The 15,290-nt window shown below is 60.1% G+C and overlaps 1 protein-coding gene and 1 long non-coding RNA gene across 2 annotated transcripts; one reads left to right on the forward strand and one right to left on the reverse strand.

Moving 5' to 3' along the window:
• Positions 1–1,912: 1,912 nt before the first annotated feature.
• On the reverse strand, positions 1,913–8,111 carry LOC308531115. The gene is made up of 3 exons (XR_013996899.1): positions 7,898–8,111; positions 3,130–3,252; positions 1,913–2,015 (listed from the first exon to the last, which is right to left on the reverse strand). It is a non-coding gene; the product is annotated as an uncharacterized lncRNA (long non-coding RNA).
• MYADM (myeloid associated differentiation marker) lies at positions 4,424–15,156 on the forward strand. Its single transcript, XM_081107984.1, has 3 exons — positions 4,424–4,610; positions 8,440–8,505; positions 12,851–15,156. Exon 3 carries the CDS (start codon positions 12,853–12,855, stop codon positions 13,807–13,809), a length of 957 nt encoding a protein of 318 aa, XP_080964110.1. The 5' UTR covers positions 4,424–4,610; positions 8,440–8,505; positions 12,851–12,852; the 3' UTR covers positions 13,810–15,156.
• Positions 15,157–15,290: the final 134 nt, after the last annotated feature.

Here is a 15,290-nt window from a genome sequence, read left to right on the forward strand (position 1 = left end):
GTGATCTCCTGGTTCACAGGTCAATGCTCAACCACTGAGCCACACTGGCCGGGCCACTGTATGTCTTATGAACACACACACATGCCAGTCGTGGCCGGGTGTCGGAGTTGGAGCGTCGTCCAGTGCACCAGTCAGGGCACATAGCCAGATTGTGGGTTGCACCCCCAGGTGGGGCATCTGGGAGGCAACCAGAGGAAGTTACTATACCCTGAACCCTTTGCCACTAACTAAGTGAGATAAAATCTTCACTTCTCAGCCTGCTTTGTTCTCACTTAGGAGGCCCTGGTAAATACTAGACCAGTGGTCGGCAAACCGTGGCTCCCGAGCCACGTGCGGCTCTTTGGCCCCTTGAGTGTGGGTCTTCCACAAAATACCGACTTCTGTGCATGGGCCAGGAAGTTTCAATTGCCCGCATGTGGTATTTTGTGGAAGAGCCACACTCAAGGGGCCAAAGAGCCGCATGTGGCTCATGAGCTGCGGTTTGCTGAGCCGCAAGTTTGCCAACCACTGTACTAGGGGGTAGTGGGGAGGGGGGAAAGTAGGTTTGCAGCCCTGGCTGGTGTGGCTCAGTGGTTTGAGCCTCCTCCTGTGCAAACAAGAGGTTGCTGGTTCGATTCCTGGGTTGTGGGCTCGATCCCCAGTAGGGGCATGCAGGAGGCAGTCAATCAATGTCCCTCTCCCTCTCCCTTCCCCCCTCTCTAAAATCAATAAAAACATTTAAGACGTTGTAATGCAGGTTTACAGGCGTGCACAAGAGTTTATTCTTGTATTATTATCTATTAATCACAGTATTGTTTTCCATACAAACAACTGTAAACCTACTTTTTTTTTTATATTTTATTGATTTTTTACAGAGAGGAAGGGAGAGAGATAGAGAGTTAGAAACATCGATGAAAGAGAAACATCGATCAGCTGCCTCCTGCACATCTCCTACTGGGGATGTGCCCGCAACCCAGGTACATGCCCTTGACCGGAATCGAACCTGGGACCCTTTAGTCCGCAGGCCGACGCTCTATCCACTGAGCCAAACCGGTTTCGGCTGTAAACCTACTTTTGTTGTTCTTGGTAATCCTCATTGGAGGACACTTTTAGAGAGCGTGGAAGGCAGGGAGGAAGAAAGAGAGAGAGAAACATCTACATGAGAAAGACACATCGATTGGTTGCCTCCCGCACATGCCCCAACTGGGGCTGGGGGTAGAACCTGCAACCCGGGTACATGCCCTTGGCCAGGAATCGAACCTGCGACCCTTTGGTGTGTGAGCTGAGCCGACGCTCTAACCACTGAGCAACAGGGCCAGGCCTCTCAACCTACTTCGGCCCCGCCCTGTATTTGCTGATGAATGAATGAAGCTTCCCAAAGAACCCAGAGTGTGGAGAGATCTGTGTGATAAGGTGCCTTCCAGGGTTCTAGGAGCCCTTATTCTAGCAAACTGTCAAACCGGGGAGGGGTCACAGGAAGCCCCAGTCAGAAGCAGGGGAGGTCTGAAGTCGGGGGGTGGGGGGGCGCGGTGGTTCTGGTGGCACTGAGGCCTCACTTCACCTGCCCAGCCTGACCTGACGCTGACTCCAGGTCATTAGCCAACCCGGATACAGAACGGACCAGAGTCGGAGAACTGGGTGTTGGTGTGAAACAGAGAGACAAACCCACACACACACGTGGTGTCAGGATCGAGAAGCAGCTCATCTGTATCCCAGGGGGACCCTCCCCTCAAAACCTCTGTTACACAGAGTGCTGAGCCGTGGGGCAGGTCCGGTGACCGCGCTGTGGCTCTCGGCCAGCATCTCTCCCCAGTGCTCGCTGAAGGGGCGGGCGCAGGAACAGTTATTTTAGTATTATTAGTTGTTCATCCGCACCCAAGGATATTCTTCCATTGTTGACGTAAAAAAACCATTGAAACCTGTAAAGATTTTTGTGAGTTTATTTGAGCCAAACTGTCGACATATGCCGGAAAGCAGAAGCTCAACGCATTGAGATAATGCTCTGGAGATTGGCAGGTTACATCTGTATTTATACACTGCAATCAAAGGAAAGGGACGCAGGTGGGTTACATGAAATCCGTTGGTGATAGACTAGAGAGGCAGGAGAAAGCAAAGCCGGTGGGGGGGGGGGGACCCCTGGGATTGGATAAAATAATGGACACATACTTAGGTGGGTGCAGGAACAATTAACATGATAATAAAGGAATTTGTGGTCTCAGTCCGGGCGCCCAGCACATTAGGTTGTGCCCCAAGGGGTCCAGAAAAAGGGAAGTTTAATTTCAGACCATCCTTTGTGGTGACTTTAGGTCTCTGAGTTTGCAAGACCGCCATGCAGGTCTCCCCTGAGCTTGTCAGGTTAGCGTGTGGCCCGTTTCGTCCAAACCATTGTTTTTAGGGAGAATGTTAAAGAGAGGGAAAGACAGACAGAAACGTGGATGTGAGAGAAACGCATCGACTGGCTGCCTCCTGCACATGCCCCGACCAGGGCCTGGGCCGGGGAGAAGCCTACACCGGAGGTATGTGTCCTTGGTTAGAATCGAACCCGGGACCCTCTGGTCCACAGGCCCACGCTCTATCCACTGAGCCAAACCGGCCAAGGCATGAACAGTTATGGACCCAAGCTTAGGTCACTGATGAAGGCCGGCCCACCTTAGCAGCAAGCATTGCTGAGTCCCCCCATCGCCGTGCCACTCCCCCCCACCCCCGCCCCCATGGTTTCTGAGGGAAACCCGCCAAATACCTGGTCACCGGCGATTACAATGGGCCCCTCCATCTCCTGGGGACAGTGAGTTTTCCCCCCTGGAATAATTGGACCTCTTTTGCTTTCCTAGCCTTGCAACCCTCCTGCCAACAGCAGCATCTGGGCGCGCCCTCAATGGCCCCAGTCACCTCATGCTAATCGCCCCGTATGGCTCCTGATCAAGGAACTGGGTTTAGGAGGAAGTCAGTGGGCGGGCGGGCGGGTCCTGTACTCCATCACCCCAAAGCAGCCAGCCTCAGGGAACAGAGGCCGGGCCTGTGTGAGGCCGGGGTGCAGTGCCAGGCTGCAGACCACAGCGCTGGGGCTGGGTGTTGGTCCTCCCGGGACAGACAAACAAGACAGACAGACAGCCGCTCAGGGCCAGGGCCCAGCCACGCTGCCACACTTACCCACATTATCAGGAAGGGACCTGAGGTTTCACTTCTCTCAGGGTCACACCCGATGACTCACTCTGTCAATGTTTGCTTCCTGTTGGTTCCCGCCGCCCGAACCCTGCGGTTGTAGGTTCGTGCCTAACGGTCGGTGAACACACAGAATAGTGAGGTGTGTGAGTGGGGACCGCCCCTGCACTTTTTGGGGTATCTCAGGAGGGCCACCGAGGGGTGAGGCAAAGAGGGGCAGGAAGGAAGGGGTGGGGAGAATGCTGCTTATCCTGGGGGCCAACCAGGGCTGTGACTAGGACTTGGGGCTGTGCCCGGAGAACCTCTAACGGACCCCACGCCCTGACTCCTGTGTGTCCTGATGCGGGGTTCACGGAGACGCCCCTCCCCCCATCCCTAGGCAAGGAGGGGGATGACAGAGAGAGTTTGTGCCTATCCGTTTGCAGGGGCACAAACCTAGGCATACAGCCCGGCCCGTGTGGCTCAGTGGTTGAGCACCGACCTATGAACCAGGAGGTCACGGTTCGATTCCCGGCCAGGGCACATGCCCGGGTTGCGGGTTCGATCCCCAGAGTGGGGCGTGCAGGAGGCAGCCAATCCATGATGCTCTCAGCATTGATATTTCTCTCTCTCTCTCTCTTTTTCCTCTCTGAAATCAATAAAAATATATATTTTTAAAAAACTGGGCAGCCCTAGCCGGCTAGGGTCAGTGGATAGAGCGTCAGCCTTTGGACTGAGGGGTTCCAGGTTCGATTCCAGCCAAGGGCACATGCCTGGGTTGCGGGCTCGGTCCCCAGTGGGGGGCGTGCAGGAGGCAGCTGATCAATGATTCTCTCTCATCATTGAAGTTTCTCTCTCCTCCTCCCTTCCTCTCTGAAATCAAAAAAGAAATATATTAAAAAATTAAAATTTTAGCCAAAACCGGTTTGGCTCAGTGGATAGAGCGTCGGCCTGCGGACTGAGAAGTCCCGGGTTCGATTCCGGTCAGGGGCATGTACCTGGGTTGCGGGCACAGGATGTGCAGGAGGCGGCTGATCGATGTTTCTCTCTCATCGATGTTTCTAGCTCTCTCTGTCTCTCTCCCTTCCTCTCTGTGAAAAATCAATAAAATATATTTAAAAAAAAATTAAAATTTTAAAATTAAAAAAACTGGGCATACAGGCTCCAATCCCTCCTCCCCCTCTCCCACCCCCCATTTCTGCAGAGCCTGCAGCATCTAGCGCCCCCACCCCCAGCCCCACCCATCTCCGTAGGGCACGCAGCCCGGTGGACAGAGCTCCGGGACCCCGCCGACCCCTCCCTCCGCCTCTCCCGCCGCTTCCCCTGCGGGGCTCGGCCTCCAAGCCTCCGCCGCCCCGGCCTGGACGGTGCCCAGCGGCCGCGGCCCGGGTCAGCGCCCGTCAGCCCAGCGCCGGGAGCGTCCGCCGCCGCCGCCAGGCCCCGCCCCGCGGCTGCCGGGAGCCAGGCCGCGCCCGGGACTGCAGAGCGCGGTGAGTGCACGGCCCGCAGGGGGGACCCCGTCCCCGCTCCCCGCCCCGCCCCGCCCCGCCGACCCCGGGCCCGGCCGCCAGCCCTGCAGCTCCCGGGCTTCCCGGCTCGGTCCGCCCGGGTCAGAGCCGCAGAGCCGCCCCTGGATCAGGACCCGCAGCCCCGCCCGCTCCGGGACCGGCCGCCGGTCCCCTCCCCTCCTGCGGGGACCTGGATCCCGCGCCCCCAGCCCCCGCGCTCCGTCCGCTCCCGGCCCCCGCTGCCCCCCCTCCCCCTCCCCGAGGCTGGATCGCGGGCCCAAAATAGCTCAGCCTTCCCAACCCGGGAGGACTCGGAACCGCATCTGCCCGGGAAGCCCAGGCGTCTGAGCTCCGGCTGCTCTTCAGAGCCAAGAAGCTGGGCCCCGAGCCTGGGCGCCCCGTGGAGCCCGGGAGGCGAGGCGGCGCCCAGCTCCCACCGCCCTAGGTCCCGGGGATCTGGCTGCCAACACCCCTCCCCCGCTCCCCCGACGGTGCCATCTGGGACCCGGGGCTCCAGCCCTCCCCCCGGTCCTAGCACCGCGAGCCCCAGTGTCAAGAACCATTCGGGGATCCTCGGATCCTGAAGTATAGAAATCCAGCCCCTGTTCTTTTGGGGGGACCCAGGAGTTGGGGACCTCAGCCCAGAAACTTCCTGAAGCCTCGGGTTCGGCACCGCGTTCGTCCTCCGAGGCCCCAGGAGCCAGTGACCCCAGCCCGCAGATCCCATTCAACCAGCGGTTCTCAACCTCGGCTGCCCATGAGAATCACCTGGGAGTTTTTTTTTTTTAAATCCTGATTTCTGGCCCAGGCTGGTTTGGCTCAGTGGATAGAGCCTCGGCCTGCGGACTGAAGGGTCCCGGGTTCGGTTCTGGTCAAGGGCATGTACCTGGGTTGCGGGCACATCCCCAGTGGGAGGTGTGCAGGAGGCAGCTGATCGATGTTTCTCACTCATCGATGTTTCTCTCTATCCCTCTCCCTTCCTCTCTGTAAAAAATCAATAAAAATATATTAATAAATAAATAAATAAATCCTGATTTCTGGGCCTCATCCTCCGGAAATTCAGTTTCTTTGTTACTCATGCTGTGGCCTCACCCCATCACAAAGAAACAGAATTTTCCGGAGGATGAGGCCCAGAAATCAGGATTTTAAAAAAGATTCCCAGACGATTCTCATGGGCAGCCGAGGCTGAGAAGCGCCGCATTACACTGAGGCCGGGTGGCCATCCGTCCCCGCGGCGTGCGACCCAGATGCCCAAGGTTTCGTCCATTCCTGGGAGGCCGGGCTGGCGCGGGCCGGGGAGGGAGAAGGGCGTGGGGGGAGACTCGGGTGGGGACCTGGGCTGAGGGTCTCGGTGCTAAACAAACCCTAAACAGGCGGGTTGCCATGGCAACGGCCTTCCCGGGCCTCCCCTGGAGACTGTGCGCCGAGGCTGCGTCGGGGAGGGCAGCCCCCAGGAGCCCCGACTCCGCCAGCTGTTGTGTCTTCCTGTTTTGTCACCATGGCGACGGTGACCTCAGCCCTCCATCCCCCTCCCCCCCCTCCCCTCCTCCGGCTGGCGAGGCTCAATGATGTCCCCGGGGGCGGGGTCTTGCGTTGGCCCCGCCCCGGGGCGGGGCTGGGGTAGCCCTGGCTTAGGGGAGTCCCGTTCTGCCGCCGGGGCCCCGCGCGCCGACCCCGCCCTCCCTCCGTCCCTCGGCTCCGCCCGCGCTCGCTCCCCACCCACCCGCCATCCCCACCCAGTCCGCAGACCCTTCAGGCTGCAGCTGTCGCCCCGGCTTCCACTCCGCCGCCGCCGCAAACCTGCGAGGTGAGGCTGCGGTCCAGGATTCTTGGGTGCGAAGGAGACATGGGCTGGGATTCAGGGTGTCTGAGTCCCTAGAAAGACTGGGGCGGAGCCAGACTCGGGTTCTGGAGAGGAGGGGGCTGGGGACCTGGACTCCTGGGTCTGAGGGAGGAGGCTGGGGGCTTGGACTCCTGGGTCTGAGGGAGGAGGCTGGGGACCTGGACTCCTGGGTCTGAGGGAGCAGGGGCTAGGGACTTGGACTCCTGGGTCTGAGGGAGGAGGCTGGGGGACCTGGACTCCTGGGTCTGAGGGAGGAGGCTGGGGGACCAGGACTCCTGGGTCTGAGGGAAGAGGGGCTGGGGGCCTAGACTCCTGGGTCTGAGGGAAGAGGCTGGGGACCAGGACTCCTGGGTCTGAGGGAGGAGGCTGAGGTCCAGGACTCCCAGGTCTGAGGGAGGAGGCTGGGGACCAGGACTTCTGTGTCTGAGGAAGGAGGCTGGGGTCCAGGACTCCTAGGTCTGAGGGATCAGGGGGCTGGGGGCCTGGACTCCTGGGTCTAAGGGAGGAGGCTGGGGACCAGGACTCCTGGGTCTGAGGGAGGAGGCTGGGGACCAGGACTCCTGGGTCTGAGGGAGGAGGCTGAGGTCCAGGACTCCTAGGTCTGAGGGAGGAGGCTGGGGACCAGGACTCCTGGGTCTGAGGGCTCCGGGGGCTGGGACTCCTGGGATCCGGTTTGACTGGGCTGGAACCCGGTGCGGGGAAGTGCTCGGGCCGGGAGGAGCTTGGAGCGGGAGTCCTGAGTTCGGGAACGCGTGTGGCTGGGGGTGAGGATGTAGGACCTTCCCGTCCTGGGCACAGAATCGGAACCTGGGGACTGGAGCGGCCAGGCTGAGGTCCGGCACGGGTGCTCCCAGAGCGCGGACGGGGCCGGGCAGCCCGCGCCGGGAGGCCGAGGCGGGACCAGGCTGGGGCCGGCGCCCTGGTGTGGAGAGCACATGCTGGGGTTCGGGCGCCACCCTCTGTCTGCAGAGGGACGGGGTGTGGCGCTCGGCCTGGCGGCGGGAGAGGGCGGGGTGCCTCCGGGGCCGTCCGAGGGGGCATTCCTCTCCCTCCTCCGTCCACGCCTTCCCGAGCTGCGCCTCGGCGACCCTGGAGGTGGCCGCTCTCCACGCGACCTCTGGGGCGCGGAGGCCCGTCCCCTTCCTCCGGGGGGGGGGGGGCCCGACTTCCTCCTAACGGGCCCGGGAGGGAGGGGCCGGGGGCGGCACCTCCCAGGTGGCCCCGGGGACACCCTGTTTCCCGGAGGAGGTGGAGGTGTGACTCCCTATCTCTGTTCTCCATTCCAAAGCGGGGAGCAGCTCCAGGCCTGGAGGCGGGGGTCTCCGCCAGGCAACCCCCCGGGTCCGGGTTCCCGGTCACCCCTCTCTAGGAGGCCCTCCTGGGGGACCAGGCGCCCCGCCCATCCTCAGAGGGACCCAGAACTCACAGGGTGAACGTCCCAGAAACGTGGATCCCAGGCCCTTCCGTCTGGGACCTGGAATCCAGGATCTCCGCCCTATGCCCCCCCCCCCCTACCGACGAGGGGGGCGGGTCACCCCGGAGGCCGGCGCGGGGCGGGGGTCCCAGCCGCATTCCTGGTGGCCGGGCTGACTTGAGTCCTTATAAGGCCGGAGACGCGGCTCAGACCGGCTGGCCGCCCCGCAGCCTCCGCCCAGGGCCCTCCCCCGACGGGGCGGGGCCGCGCGCACACACGCCCACGCCTCGCGGAGCCCGCACTTTCGCCCAGTGGCCTGGGTTTCCACCCCCGCGATTGGGGGACGGGGTGGGGGTGGGGGGAGAGGGGGGAGAGGTGGGGCTGCCTCGGCCGGGAGGTGTGGCCGGAGCGGCTGCTGAGTCTCCTAGGGGCGGGGGGAGCCTTCTCGCCCGGGCCGGGCCGGGCTGTCGCCTGGGTCTCCGAGGGCGGAGCTGGGCTGCGCTGGACGCTGACGTCCTCTCTCTCCGTCTCATGCTCTGACGAACCTTTTCCAGGTGTCTGACTTCAGCCGCCTCGGCAGCCAGATCGTTCTCCGTCGGGGTCCTCAGCTAAGACCGCAGGTAAGGGGGCTGGGGGCCTGGGCTCCTGGGTCAGAGGGAGGAGGGGCTGGGGGCCTGGGCTCCTGGGTCTGAGGGAGGAGGGGCTGGGGCCTGGGCTCCTGGGTCTGAGGGAGGAGGGGCTGGGGGCCTGGGCTCCTGGGTCTGAGGGAGGAGGGGCTGGGGGCCTGGACTCCTGGGTCAGAGGGAGGAGGGGCTGGGGGCCTGGGCTCCTGGGTCTGAAGGAGGAGGGGCTGGGGGCCAGATCTCCTGGGTCTGAGGGAGGAGGGGCTGGGGGCCTGGGCTCCTGGGTCAGAGGGAGGAGGGGCTGGGGGCCTGGGCTCCTGGGTCTGAGGGAGGAGGAGGCTGGGGGCCTGGGCTCCTGGGTCTGAGGGAGGAGGGGCTGGGGCCTGGACTCCTGGGTCTGAGGGAGGAGGTGCTGGGGGCCTGGACTCCTGGGTCAGAGGGAGGAGGGGCTGGGGGCCTGGGCTCCTGGGTCTGAGGGAGGAGGAGGCTGGGGGCCTGGGCTCCTGGGTCTGAGGGAGGAGGAGGCTGGGGGCCTGGGCTCCTGGGTCTGAGGGAGGAGGAGGCTGGGGGCCTGGACTCCTGGGTCTGAGGGAGGACGGGTTGGGGGCCTGGGCTCCTGGGTCTGAGGGAGGAGGGGCTGGGGGCCTGGGCTCCTGGGTCTGAGGGAGGAGGGGCTGGGGGCCTGGACTCCTGGGTCTGAGGGAGGAGGCTGGGGGCCTGGACTCCTGGGTCTGAGGGAGGAGGGGCTGGGGGCCTGGACTCCTGGGTCTGAGGGAGGAGGCTGGGGGCCTGGACTCCTGGGTCAGAGGGAGGAGGGGCTGGGGGCCTGGACTCCTGGGTCTGAGGGAGGAGGGGCTGGGGGCCTGGGCTCCTGGGTCTGAGGGAGGAGGGGCTGGGGGCCTGGGCTCCTGGGTCTGAGGGAGGAGGGGCTGGGGGCCTGGACTCCTGGGTCTGAGGGAGGAGGGGCTGGGGGCTTGGACTCCCGGGTCTAAGGGAGGAGGGCCTGGAGGCAGGGTGTCTCTCTGACTCCTAGATCCTGAGAAATGTATCTGAGAGCTTGCTCTCCAAGGAGTGGGGCCCCACACGTGTGTATCTGAAGAAGGAGTGTGTGTGGACTGGGCTCCTGTGTCCTGTGTCGCGGGGGGGGGGGAGGGCTGGAAATTGGGGGAGCTGCCGTGCAGGGATTGGGCGCCCAGGTGGGTAGAGCCTGCTTTGCTGGCTCTGACCCCAGAAGGGGAAGTTTATTTCCCTGAGGGTGGGAGAGGCCTTCTAAGCTTCTAGGAGCAGCAGCTGATAAGGGAGCCTTTATAGGGCCCGAGGGAGGACCTGGAGGGCGGGGGAGGGGGCCCGGGTCCCAGCGCAGGTGGCTGGCTGGTGTGCTGGCTGCGGAGGGCTGGGAGCCCCGAGGTCTGAAGCTACATAACGCGGAGGCCTTCGGATTGCAGTGGAAGGGCTGGGCCACTGGACAGTTAAGAATCTGGGAGCTGAATTTCTTAAAAAAAAAAGAAAGTGTTATTTATTAGAGAGAGAGAGAGGGAGAGGGATAGATAGAAACGTCCACCAGCTGCCTCCTGTGCGCCCCCTACTGGGGATCAAGCCCACAACCCGGCTCTGTGTCCTGACTGGGAATCCAGCTATTGACCTCTTGGTTCCTGGGCCATCCTTAACCACTGAGCCACACGGGCTGGGCTGGGAGCTGAATTTTCGTGAAGGAGGGGAACTAGCTGGCTGGGGTCCTGAGGGGGTTGGGCTCCATGTGGGGGAGGGGGGCAGGCAAGAGGAAGCTCCACTTCCTTCGGGTTGAAGCTCTCCTGAGGCTCCTGGTCTCTGGGGTGGGGGGTGGGGAAGGAGGGGGGCAGTGCTACCCAGAGGCGAGATGTGGTTAGATGTGGGTCCCTGAGGATGCAGGCACTGGGGGGGGTGGGAGGTCGGACTCCTGAACTTTCGGAGGCCAGAAATATCTAGGTCCCCTTAGGACAGTGGTTCTCAACCTCCTGGCCCTTTAAATACAGTTCCTCATGTGGTGACCCAGCCATAACATTATTTTCGTGGCTGCTTCATCACTGTCATGTTGCTCCTGTGATGAATCGTCATGTAAATATCCGAGATGCAGGATGGTCTTAGGCGACCCCTGTGGAAGGGTCGTTCGACAGCCAAAGGGGTTGCGACCCACTGGTTGAGAACCGCTGCCTTAGGTCAAGAGGAAGTTGGGCACAGAGGCTGGGGTGCAGAGCCCTGGGCGCCCCAAAGCGGGGAAGTTAAGAGAGAGATGGCTGTTAAGAGGACATAAGGACATAGCCTCTTGTTCTGACAGGGGTGGTGGGGAGACACGGGAGGGGTTGCTTTAGAGCACATTTTTAAAAAATATATATTTTTATTGATTTCAGAGAGGAAGGGAGAGAGAGAGAGAACTAGAAACATCAATGATGAGAGAGAATCATCGATCAGCTACCTCCTGCATGCCCTCCACTGGGGATCAAGCCCACAACCTGGGCATGTGCCCTTGACCAGAATCAAACCTGGGGCCCTTCAGTCTACAGGCCATCGCTCTATCCACTGAGCCACACCAGCAAGGGTTTCTTTTTTAATATGGAGAGCACAGTACTCGACAGAGAGAAAGAGCATACTTTTTAAAAATATATACTTTTTATTTTTTAAATTGACTTCAGAGAGAAGAGAGAGGGAGAGATAGAAACATCAATAATGAGAGAAAATTTATCCATCGCTGCCTCCTACACGCCCCCTACTGGGGATCCAGCCTGCAACCCAGGCATGTGCCCTGACCGGAAATCAAACCATGACCTCTTAGATCACGGGTCAACGCTCAACCATTGAGCCACACAGGCCGGGCTAGCGTCCAGTCCTGAATGCTGGGTGGCTGAGTCCCTGGGAGAAGGAGGGCAGCCTTGCGTGTCTGTGGGAAGAAAGCTCTGTGGTTGGTAACTCAGTTGGTTAGACTGTCATCGCGATACGCCAAGGTTGCTGGTTTGATCCCCAGTCAGGGCACATACAAGACTGAACCAATGGCCCTGACCGGTTTGGCTCAGTGGATAGAGCGTCGGCCTGTGGACTCAAGGGTCCCAGGTTCGATTTCAGTCAAGGGCATGTACCTTGGTTGTGGGCACATCCCCAATAGGGAGTGTGCAGGAGGCAGCTGATCCGATGTTTCTCTCTCATCGGTGTTTCTAACTCTCTATCCCTCTCCCTTCCTCTCTGTAAAAAAATCAATAAAAATATATTTAAAAAAAAAAAGACTGAACCAATGAATGCATAAGTGAGTGGAACAACAGATTGGTTTCTCTCTCTCCCTCTCTCCCTTCTTCTCTCTCTCTAAAATCAGTAAATTAGAAAAAGAAAAGAAAAAGCTCTGTGGATTTTTAAATTAATTTATTTATTGAATTTATTGGGTGATATCGGTTGATAAAAGTATAGGTTTCAGGAATACAATGATATATTATCTGTGTACTAGAGGCCCGGTGCACGAATTCGTGCACAGGTGGGGTCTCTCGGCCTGGCCCGTGATTGGGGCGATAGGGGCCATCTTGCCAAGTCCCGATAGGGGCTGATCGAGGCCTGCCATCCTGGGGGGAGAAACCATGGGAGGTTGGCTATGGGAGCGCACTCACCGCCAGGGGGCAGCTCCTGCATTGAGCGTCTGCCCCCTGATGGTCAGTGCATATCATAGCGACCTGTTGAGCGGTCTTTTGGTCAGCTGGTCGTAATGGCCACTTAGGCCTTTTTATATATATAGATTGTGTTGTGTGTTTATTACACCCCCCCACATCATTTCCTTCCATTATCATTTATCCACCCTTTACCGTCTCCGACCTTCCCTCCACCCCCCAGAGTTCTGTGCTTTCACAGGAAGAGGGAGTGTCTTTTTTTAAAAAATATATTTTATTAATTTTTTACAGAGAGGAAGGGAGAGGGAGAGAGAGTTAGAAACATCGATGAGAGAGAAACATCGATCAGCTGCCTCCTGCACTCTCCCTACTGGGGATGTGCCCGCAACCAAGGTACATGCCCTTGACTGGAATCGAACCTGGGACCCTTGAGTCTGCAGGCCAACGCTCTATCCACTGAGCCACACCGGTCAGGGCAGAAGGGAGTGTCTTGACAAGGAGAGAACTCCTGGGCTCTGACGTGCGAGGTGGGACACCTGGGGCCAGAGGACAGGAGGAGGCTGCCACCAGGTTGAAAACTGAAAGGCCTGCATCGGGGATACCCCCCAGCTGCAGTCCGGGTTCCTTTGTCCCCCCCCGCCCGGGGCCGGCAGAGGCCAGGGGCCCGAATTCTCCTGGCCGGAACCTGCTTAGGACGCCTCCTGTTCTCCTCCTCGCAGCCATGCCGGTGACGGTGACCCGCACGACCATCACGACCACATCCTCCTCGGCCTCCCCGACCGTCCTGGGGTCGCCTCGGTCGCTGTACCAGCCCCTGGGCCTGCTCCGCCTGCTCCAGCTGCTTTCCACCTGCGTGGCCTTCTCGCTGGTGGCCAGCGTGGACGCCTATGTCGGCTTCTCGGGGAACTGGTGCATGTTCGCCTGGTGCTTCTGCTTCGCCGTGACCTTCATCATCATCGTGGTGGAGCTGGGCGGGCTCCAGGCTCGCTTCCCGCTGTCCTGGCGCAACTTCCCCATCACCTACGCCTGCTACGCCGCCCTCTTCTGCCTCACGGCCTCCATCATCTACCCCACCACCTACGTCCAGTTCTTGAGCCACGGCCGCACCAGGGACCACGCCATCGCCGCCACCGCCTTCTCTTGCATCGCGTGCGTGGCGTACGCCACCGAGGTGGCCTGGACCCGGGCCCGGCCCGGCGAGATCACGGGCTACATGGCCACCGTGCCGGGCCTGCTCAAGGTGGTGGAGACCTTCGTGGCCTGCATCATCTTCGCCTTCATCAGCGACCCCTACCTGTACAAGAACAAGCCGGCGCTGGAGTGGTGCGTGGCCGTCTACGCCATCTGCTTCATCCTGGCCGCCGTGGCCATCCTGCTGAACCTGTTCGACTGCACCAACGCGCTGCCCATCCCCTTCCCCAGCTTCCTGTCCGGCCTGGCCCTGCTTTCCGTCCTCTTCTACGCCTCGGCCATGGTCCTCTGGCCTCTCTACCAGTTCGACGAGAGGTATGGCGGCGTCTCCGAGCGCAGGAGGGATTCCGGCTGCAGGAGCAGCCACATCCAGTACGTGTGCGGCTGGGACCGCCGCCTGGCCGTGGCCATTCTGACGGCCATCAACCTGCTGGCCTACGTGGCCGACCTGGTGTACTCGGCCCGCCTGGTCTTTGTCAGGGTCTGAGGCGCCGTCCCGGAGCTCCCGACGCCCTCTTCTCTGCCAGGGTGTCTCTGCCGGGTTCTGATCTCCTCCGATGTCCTCCCCCCTGGGGCTCCTCTCCCATTTCTGTCCCCTGCTCCCCACCACCACCACCCCCCGTCCTGTACTCTCTGTCCCCGTCCCTTCCTGCATCTTTGGCTGCCCACACCCTGTGTTGCCTTTCTCTCCTCACTCTCTCTCTCCTTTCCTCCCTCGTCGTCGTTAATTCTTTCCAATTCTTTCCTGGCGATCCGCCCTGTTTGCTTTCTCGCCTGCCTTGTTTCCTGTGCCACTTCTTCCCACTTCCCTTCTCCCGCTTTCCCCGGGAGCCCTGGGACTTCTTGGTCACCCCCCACTGCCACCCCAACTCCAAAGGTGCTGAGCTCCACACCCCACACCCCACACCCCACATAGCAGCTGGTCAGACCCCAGCCCCCCTGCGGGGCCTCATTGCCAAAGCATGTGCCCACGCTGGCTGTGCCTTAGTAGGTGTGTACGTGTGTATGTGTGTGTGTGTGTGTGTATGTGTGTGTACTGGGGGTGGGAGGGTAGCTAGCGAGGGGGACCCTTTTCTCACAGTAGAAGGGGGTATATAGTAAAGCCTCCCCTTTAAGTAAAAAATAAAAAATCCCTGGAGGTCAGTTATTTCCAACTAGAGGCCCGACGCACAAAATTCGTGCAAGGGGCTCGGCCCTCGCAGCCCCGGCTGCCCCACCCACTGGTCATTCGGGAAGGTCGTCGTCCAGGCCGTCCAGCCGGTCCAACCTAATTAGCATATTAGCTCTTTATTATATAGGATGGGCAGGAGGCTTACATCACAGACCCTGGGTCCTTGGGCCCCACCTGGCATCCAGTCTCCCCAGAATTTTTGCCAGGCTTACCAAAACCCGCTGCCCACGGGCTGTCTTACAGGGACCCATTCTTCTTCCTGTCACAAGGGCAACAAGTACTGGGTGGTCCTCTCCTTAAAGGGGAAGAGTTCCTTTATTTTATTTTATTTTTTTGGTTTGTGGGTGGGTTGGGTAGGTGGGGACTGCTACCGCCATAGAGGAATTGCACCGCTTGAGTGTGTGAGACACGCGTGTGTGTCTGTGTGCCTAGTCGCTTCCTGCCGCTGCTTCCTGCTTCTCTGGGACTCACACGCCTAACATGATATATATATAAATGTATAAATACATATTTTATTTTTTTTTTTAAATTCCCTGGAGCTTCTGGTTCCCATCAGCCCCTGCTGTCAATTAGAGAGGGAAGCCTTGTCCCTCCCCCTGACCCCCACATCCATAATGTTCTTTATTTTATTTTTTACCTCAATATAAAGATAAAAGGAAGGCTTGTGCTTGCTTTATTACTGGGGAAGACTCCGGGAGGCAGGGCGAGGCCCAGGTTCCTGGGTCTGATGGGAGAAACGGGGTGGGGCCGAGACAAGTTTGGCCTCCTCAGAAAAATACTAGTTGAGTCTGGGACTT

The sequence above is a fragment of the Myotis nattereri genome, assembly GCF_964212035.1.
Source record: "Myotis nattereri genome assembly, chromosome: 15".
NCBI classification, from domain to species: domain Eukaryota; kingdom Metazoa; phylum Chordata; class Mammalia; order Chiroptera; family Vespertilionidae; genus Myotis; species Myotis nattereri.

Excerpts from the sequence above, each read along its gene's own strand:
- MYADM (XM_081107984.1), top strand. The coding sequence starts at position 12,853 with ATGCCGGTGACGGTGACCCGCACGACCATCACGACCACATCCTCCTCG.